At 43.8% G+C, this 8,418-nt stretch overlaps 1 protein-coding gene across 1 annotated transcript; it reads left to right on the forward strand.

The window, feature by feature from the left end:
* The first annotated feature begins 286 nt into the window (after positions 1 to 286).
* On the forward strand, positions 287 to 7,590 carry LOC142787013 (monocarboxylate transporter 9-like). Its single transcript, XM_075884629.1, has 6 exons — positions 287 to 452; positions 2,224 to 2,370; positions 3,512 to 3,655; positions 5,196 to 5,492; positions 5,559 to 6,074; positions 7,261 to 7,590. Exons 1-6 carry the CDS (start codon positions 323 to 325, stop codon positions 7,449 to 7,451), a joined length of 1,425 nt encoding a protein of 474 aa, XP_075740744.1. The 5' UTR covers positions 287 to 322; the 3' UTR covers positions 7,452 to 7,590.
* The last annotated feature ends 828 nt before the right edge of the window (positions 7,591 to 8,418 follow it).

The following is an 8,418-nucleotide window of genomic DNA, read 5'->3' on the forward strand; positions in this document are numbered from 1 at the left end:
GTGCGATTGCTCAGTCGCTTTGAAGCCCGGCTGGCACCGTACCAAAGATAGCAGGTAAGAAGGTACCCGGGTAGTTATTGGATAGAACGGAGAAAAGAATAGCCGTATACTCTACACTAAACCCCCTGCTTGTTCTGATTCAATAGTTGTATTTCGACGGGCGTGGGTGTGTGCAGCGTCGACATTCAATATTCAAGGGTACTGCCGACACGCGGCGCGCAGTGGTCTAAGAGAGCTTCGATGAGTCATTTAGGAGTTTTTCTTTTTTTTTTACCTGCAGTGCATGGCCCGTGATTAGAAGTGCCCGTCTTGCCTGGTCGCCATGACTGTCTCAGACCAGGCGTCCACTCTTGCCGAGAAAAAGAACGGGTGTGCAACTTCGCCTACGAGCAATGCGAGAAAAGGAATACCTCGTTACGGGCCCGACAGCATCCACAGCTGGATGACGGCAGGTGAGATTTCTTTAATTGTCTATTCTGGTTCAAACTGAATTAATAAGTGACGTCCTATGGACCATGTATACGCAGAACACACTGCATAATGCTAGTGTAATGATTTATACATAAGTATTGCAATATAGTTTTTACAGTCGTCTCTAGGTTTCCCGCTATATACTCTTTCTTAATGAAAGCTCGATAGAACTGTGTGACATTTATTTAATTTGAACGCTTAGATTCACATATGGCGCACTACTGGGTCCACAACTTAAAGGTACGGTCGATATTGATAGAAAACCCAGTTTAACCAGATCGTTGTTGAAACGTTTGATCTGTTTCGACTAAACTCCTTTTCTGTGTAAGCATGTAACTCTTCTACACCACGCTATGCGAGCCCGCCATAGGAATTTCGTCTGATATTTGTAGTCTGAGATATGTTCAAAGGAGGCCTACTATGAAGAGTAACTACTCTGCATGACTTCTGTGTTATGAGAATGGTCTGTGTTATGAGAATGGGGTGCAAACAGCGTGAGCCAAAAGCGCAACTACAGCATTGCAGTGCCTGCAGTGCCTGTTGTGTTTGCATTCAACCTTCGGTCTTTGTTTTTGATTGGTAAGCTGTATTTGCAAGTAATGTGCCAAATTGAAAATTACCATGTACCGTTTTGAGCGTTTCATTTCATGCTAGCCTTCATTATATGACCCTGAGGGAATAAAGTGTTGTGTTCTCTTACTCACTGTTTGCGGTCCTAGTCGGCATGACTGACAGTGAGATGTAAGGTGCGTGATGAATGGTGCTTTTCTGGCGTTGTTGAAGAGTCCCTTTTTCGTGCTGACAACGACGTGTTCATATAAGCAGCGAGTCCACGGACAAGACTAGTGAGTGTACGTCATCGCTTAATCCACAGCAAGCTTTTCCGGCATGTATAAAAGCGCCGTAGTGGGCAATTTTTCTTACGACTAAGCGTGATCAAGCTGTCAATAATAAATGTTACTACATATTACAATCACACACTACATATCTAACACTATTGAGCACGAAAAAAAAAGATTAGGCAGTAAGGTGTTCCACCGAGGCCTTTGCGCATTATGGTTTTACGTACGAGTCCCCAGTAAAATTGAGTGAGTGCGAGTACCACGAGTGCTTCACGAAGAACATTAATTTATAAACTTGCGCGATGCGCATTTTTTTGTGCATGAGTAGCTCGAAAGTTTTGGCTGCTTGCTGAAATTCTGTTCTTTTAAGCGTTTTCCTTTTTCGCTCTCTCCCAATTACGGCTTTTTATACAGTGTGATATAAGTAAAACAATTATTAAGTAAATAAACTATGCGAATGTACCCTTTGTAACCTGAACTTTGCGGAGCCCTTTAGAAGCAATCTCTAGTGTAGTAAGCAGATTATCGGCTGCACTGCAAAATCAAATATGGCAGAATGGTGGTTGTAACATTACTGGCAACTTTACTCACATTAGGTCAAGGAGTAAGTAACGTTGCCAAAGGGCAAAAAAAAATACATGGACGTGCATCTCGTCACTGAGCCCCGAGCTGACAAGCCGCATTGACCTGAAGAACTCCATTGAAGTACTACATACTCGCGGGGTGGTACATCTTCAATCATTTATAGCATGCCATAGTGTAATCATGTCAGCTGCAAACGTTAATTTGCAAATTAGTACAATTCCTTTGTACTTCATTTACAGTAAAACGACAATGCTATTTGTGAGTGTGTGTGCGTGCGTGTACACGCGCTGGGTGTGTGTGAAACTCGCGCTTGCTTGATTTGCAGGAGCGTGCGCCCTTGCTACATTTTTCGGCGTCGGTGGACGAAGATCGAGTGGCTTCTTGTACGTGGCCATTCTGGACACCTTCGGCGCCACCAGAACACAGGCTGCATGGCCCATCATATTACTCGGCGGTGTGCTGCTGCTAACAGGTTCAGTCACATGAGTTTCCTTATTATCTACAACGGTGCAACAAGAATGACTGCTCAATATCCCGCTGTCTGAGTTTCGCCCTATGAGTTATACTAAAATTTATGCCCACAAGTGTTGACATAAGCAAGCGCTTTCAAGATAGCCTGGAACGAAAGGAACATACAAAGTGCACTGCATTCCCTTTGCACATATGTATAATTGGCCCGAAATTGCAATTGTGTGAAACTTATTCGGAAGGCAATCATCACGCAAAATGTTGCAAGCTCGAGTAGTCTGTACTCAAATGAAAATATCTTGAACGAAGGGACCACTGCGAACAACGCTAGAGCTTTTAAGGTGAGCTCACACAGAGGAACGCAGCTTATGACAGTACATGACTATACTATTCATCGGAAGCAACGCTCATTTGATCAGCAATACATTCGTAGATATGAATATCAGAAAAACTGCCAAAGCTAGCAAGAAGTTTGTCAAATCGTTTAACTGCTTATGACTTGTTCGCACGTCTTGTTCATTCGTCGGCTGATAAATGTTGACCTTAATGCAAGAATACCTCATTCGTAGTTGCCACGCAAGATTCACGTGCACGAATATTAATAACGGTGAACTACCAGATACTAGAGTGTTTTGGAAACTTGATGAAAAATTAAAAACTAGAGTATCTTGGGAACATGAGCTGGCAAGTGCTCATCTATAGAAGTTGAATTGTGTGTAACTAATTTCCCTGCATGACATAAGGATTTTGAAGCCCCGCGCGGTGGTCTAATGGCTAAAGTACTCGGCTGCTGACCCGCAGGTCGCGGGATGCAATCCCGGCTTTGGTGGCTGCATTGCCGAATGAGGCGGAAACGTTTTAGGCCCATGTGCTCAGATTTGGGTGCATGGTAAAGAACCCCAGGTGGTCGAAATTCCGGAGCCCTCCACTACGGCGTCTTTAATCATATGGTAGTTTTGGGACGTTAAACCCCACATATCAAACAATCATCAAGGATTTTGAATATACTGGGTAGCATCCGGGCTAATGTAGAAGGCGCCTTAAATAAGGCCATGGTACTGTTCACATCGTACTACGTTTAAAGCGCATTCTTTCGAGAGGCAATTCAGGTAAATAGCGTATTATATTTACGTCTGTATTTCCAGGTCTCATTGCAGGGCCCTTAGCGCATCGGTATACTCCACGACCTGTGGCAATAGTCGGCGGCTCCATTGGAGCCCTTGGACTCATGGTTTCGTACTTCGCCACCAACACTGAATACCTCGTTTTCAGCTTGGGCATTGTCCACTGTAAGTAGGCTTCTAATATTTATTGCATGAGAAAATGCTAGTAAACACGGACTTCAACGATGGCCTATGGATTTCATAGCAACTAAACGATCAATTTTTGACTGGTAGGTGCACTTGTGTTGCCTATAAACTCTTTCTTTGTTAGAGTACCTTGCTTCGAGTGAGAAAAACAGAAGAAAAAACCGTAAATTTCACAAGTACCAAGAATATTGCATTCATTATTTCAGACAGTGCACAAAAGATTTTGAAAGGCATGCATAACGTAGGTGCACATTTATGACGCTAGAAAGAGACAAGCATGAAGCACAATGATACCTTCTTAAATTCAAGCAGATAGATATCTTAAAGCTAATAAACAGAGCGTGCATTGTACTGTTATGTGTACTGTTCTTTCTGTAGCTTTGTTGCTCTGTACTGACACTACACGAGAGAAGCTCCCAGCTATATGCTCTCACTGAAGCATTGAATTGACTCTAGAATGGTATTCGAGATAATGAATCACTCAAGGCCACAATATACGACATATACCTTAAGCCATGTTCAAAGCCCTCAATGAGCACGTACAAACTATATATGAACGCCTTTTAAAAAATTAAAAATGAAAACTCTTATCTGTATGTTCACGTGCGTAGTTGCGAAAAATACTGCAGCTGCCACTAGAGACTCAAGGCTACAGAAGGAATTGAACTGAGTGGAACCTAGCTGGTCTGGAACCTTAAGAGGTTATGCTTCGTTTAATACGTCTTGTGAAGTGACGCTTCCTTTCTATACGTTTCACGAAGCGATACTTTATGCTAGGTTTTTAGAAAGGCACCACTAAGTTGATGCTGTGTTTGGTTGAGTTTGGTTGAAAGTGACTTTTCATAGACTCGAAACAGATCTAATTCGTAAGTTATTTCCCAGTGACGTCATCAGCGTCTGCGGGTATGACGTCACTGGGAAATAACTTACGAATCAGATTTGTTTCGAGTCTATGAAAAGCCACTTCTGGTTCATTAAAGCTAGATTCAACAGAACCGAGCGTTTCTTTATGCTTTGAAAATAGTACCTTTTACATGATAAATACATTCACGGTTAAATAAAAACCCATCAAAGTGGTTACTATTGAGTGTACATTATAAGTGGAGGTATCTAAGTCTTGTTTTTGCTTTCTTTGATTTGCTACCTGTTCACCACTAAAGTGTAACATTACGAACGTGTGTTCTCAAATGCAAAGAGGTGACGTGACGACAAGTACAGTGTTAATGCAATTATCTGAAAAATGAGTAACATTGTCAGGTAAACTTCTACTGTTAGAGTTGACAACCCACATCAATATTATTGCGGGGATGTCGTGTCTACCTCAATTACGTCTCAATACAGGCACATGTGAGCCACATTCAGGCACATGTACCCTGGCTTCAGCCTGCCAGCGGTGCTGTGGGGTGGTTATAGGCGTTTTTTAGACCTTTGTTGTGAATATATTGTGTTGGGCTCTCTAGGTGATAAGTAGTTGTGGCTTTCCAGAGTACGAAGATCGTAATATCTTCTCTCCTTTCAGCAATCGGCAGTGGTATGCTGTTTGTCGTTATTCCAACTGTCATCAACGAGCACTTCATTCGCTACAAAGGTCTTGCCATGGGAATCAATTTCGCTGGTGCTACCATGGGCACATTCGTTTTTCCAAAGTTCCTCGAGCTGACAACCAATCACTACGGCTTTAAAAGTGCCCTGCTGCTTTTCGGTGCTCTTTGTCTGAACGCCGTGGCTTTCAGCCTGTTTCTGCGTCAGCCATCATGGCTGAAGAAGAAGCTGAAAGAGCAGAAGGACAAGCAGGCCCAAGAGAAGAAACTGCGCAGTGTGGCTGACACTGCTGGCCACACCGCAAAAGCCAGCTGCAATGCGATTCCAAATGGATCGGCAGATGGCCACGCAAGTGCGAAAAAACAGGAATTAGTGCCAGGATCATTTCGTCACGGCCTTACCGTGTTCTCGTGTCCCATGTTTTACGTGGTGATGTACTCTTACATTGCGTTCAGCTTCGCCTTCGAGTGCTACATTTCACTACTGGTTGATTTCGCGATTGACCGTGGAATAAGTGTTTCACACGCGGTGACCGTGCTCTCAACCAGTTCAGTGGCCGACCTGGTCGGTCGGCTGACACTTCCGGCACTGGCTGACAGAGGATACTTCACTCGTCAGTGCCTGATGACCATCAGCTTCGTGTGGATGGGATCTCTGTACATCATGCTTCCGCTAGCGGAGAGCTACGCTGTAGTGTTCGCAATGGCGACGGCGATTGCATTCTGCATCGGCACTACGGTAGTGTTGTTTTCTGTGCTGTGCGCGGAGTACGTCGGCATCGAAAGAGTGTCTATGGCGTATGGCATGGTGTCAGCGTCTGCGGGGATGACGTCACTGGGAAAGCCACTCGTAATTGGTGAGTATTGGCGTCATCTTATGACAATACCCGATACGTTCTTGCGAGTTTAAGAAGTTGCTTGTGGAATTCAAGCCATGCTGCGAATTCTCTGAATACATAAAGAGGTCGCTGCACGTGTAATCAGGCGCCAGGCCATCATCAGGGCCTTTAAAAATGTAACAAGCCCTACACTAGCTTTATGTTGCGTAGCGTCAACTAACGTCGATCATAGGTAGTCATGAATATAGTCAGTACCCAGACCCGTATTATATTGTGTGTATCGGACATGAATAAATTTATCATGCGCACCCCATCACTCGCGATGCATTAAATACGAAAGAATACTGTCTAACATGTACATATGTTGTCACAAGTTTACTAATACCTTTTCGTTTGTGTAGGCTAGGCAACCACGCTTATTTCAAGGCACCGCGGTGCAATAGTAGTTGCGGTGTGGGGCCACCGAAAAGGAAGATGTAAATTCGATTGCGACTATGGCTGTGGCATTTCGCCATAGGGGCAAAGTGCTACAGGTCTCTGTACTCAGTTATATATACAGGTTAATAAACTCATGTGGTGCTCATCTTTGGAACGTCGTGTATGATGATTATGTCGCTGTTTCCAGCATGAAAACCCGCCAACTACCATAATGAAAGGCTTCCTCAATTGGTTGGTAGGGTGAACGACAAAATGAAGGTTAGAAAACTGGTGGACTGCGAACACTTTCCCTGGTATTAAACTTGTGTTTCCTTCAGGGCTCTGCAGTTTGAAGCATTACCTCCAGACTTAAGGCCTTTGGCATAACTTTCCATATTTTCGAATGAATAAAGCACTGTCATTGCTTTCGACAGGATTATACTGACGTGGGTAGTGCTGGAAGCTGTTAGATATGTAATTGGGAAGTAGCAAGTTCATTGAAGCATAATTTGTGTTCCGACATTAAGGGCTATCTGAAAGGCGGTTGGGCATCTCCAGAGCTTCGCGGTGCCCATTAAAGCGATCGACCGAAGTATTCTTGAACGAGGAAGACCTTTCAACTTGGTTTCGTTATGATTGTGGCTGATCCAGTTATCATTTGCTCATGTGCACCAGCCAAAAAAAAACTGCAAGCCAGTTAGTAGGAAGCCGTATTGCCAAAACATGTACTTTGCCGCCTTTATTTAGAGTATACTCTCAATATGTGCTTCATTGCGCTCTTATACAGGCTACTTCCGGGACAAGGTGGGATCTTATGACAACCTGTTCCGCTTTTGCGGCTCCGTAGTGACACTGGGTGCCATCATCTGGATCTTCGTCCACATCAAGCTCTGGGCCACATCTAAGCACACGTGGACATTGGACAATGGCACGCTGTGTGGCTCTTACGAAGCCAATGCGAAGAAGGGCCAGCCTTAAGTTGTCGTTATCTGAGTGCATATGAACAATTCGTGTGCGTTGCGGGCCACATATGCATTCATTTTCCCACCAACGCCCCTTCCTTCACGCCTACTTTATGTGCATGCAGGCCGGCTTGAGCGCGTTAATCAAGCGCCACATTTGAATGTAAATCAACTGTTTTTTGTGATCATTGAGGCGGTAGGTCCGCGTAGGCGAAATCGTTATCGTCGCAAGCGCATGATAGAAGGATAGGTACCATGACCTTGTTTGATTTACTACACAGACGCACAAAAGAGATATGTTCACGAAGCCGTAGTACAAAACAGTAACCCGCTCAAACATCAATCAAGAGATTCTGTTGTTTTTTCTTCTTTTTCGTGGCTTGCTTTGCCAACAAGCGCTTCAATTCGTTTGAATGTACAGTGCCACTCCACGACAAGTTGTATAGCTACAGTGAATGTTGCGAAGATGAAAAGATAGAGTGGGTGAAGACCGCGAAGGCTTCGGGTTCTAATAGACTAGCTTATCACTTTTCTTGGCCCTCATGTACTCAGAGACTGCGCCAAAGAATAATGGCAAAACATATCAACCCTGCTGGCCCCCTGCTACTTTCTCATGAATTGATTGCCTTGGAAAGTAGGCGGGCGCTACAGCGGTATTGCTTGAATGAGAAGTCACATTTTCAATTGTTTCATAGTGGAGTGTGCCCACAAAAAATGTCACTAAAATCATATCTGTGCATTATTCTATAGAGGTATATGAGATATTGCAGACCGTCATGTTATCCGTGATAATGTACGTGCTTCACGCATGTCTTATTAGTCTTTTAAATGGCAGTTGCTGGACTTCTGCGTTAACTTGAGAGTGAAGTGTTCAACATTTCCTTGATTCAAGGAAGTATAATAAAGAGAATATAACGTGGTTGAGTCTTTCATTACACGTGTACATTATGTGAGTTTAGTCGGTAGAAAAATACACCGAGAGT

This window comes from Rhipicephalus microplus, unplaced genomic scaffold (genome assembly GCF_043290135.1).
Source record: "Rhipicephalus microplus isolate Deutch F79 unplaced genomic scaffold, USDA_Rmic scaffold_41, whole genome shotgun sequence".
In the NCBI taxonomy this organism is placed as follows: Eukaryota; Metazoa; Arthropoda; class Arachnida; order Ixodida; family Ixodidae; genus Rhipicephalus; species Rhipicephalus microplus.

Excerpts from the sequence above, each read along its gene's own strand:
- LOC142787013 (XM_075884629.1), top strand. The coding sequence starts at position 323 with ATGACTGTCTCAGACCAGGCGTCCACTCTTGCCGAGAAAAAGAACGGG. Across the intron at positions 453-2,223 it reads CCACAGCTGGATGACGGCAG|GAGCGTGCGCCCTTGCTACA; the intron begins GTGAGATTTCTT and ends CTTGATTTGCAG. Across the intron at positions 5,493-5,558 it reads CCAAGAGAAGAAACTGCGCA|ATGGCCACGCAAGTGCGAAA; the intron begins GTGTGGCTGACA and ends ATGGATCGGCAG.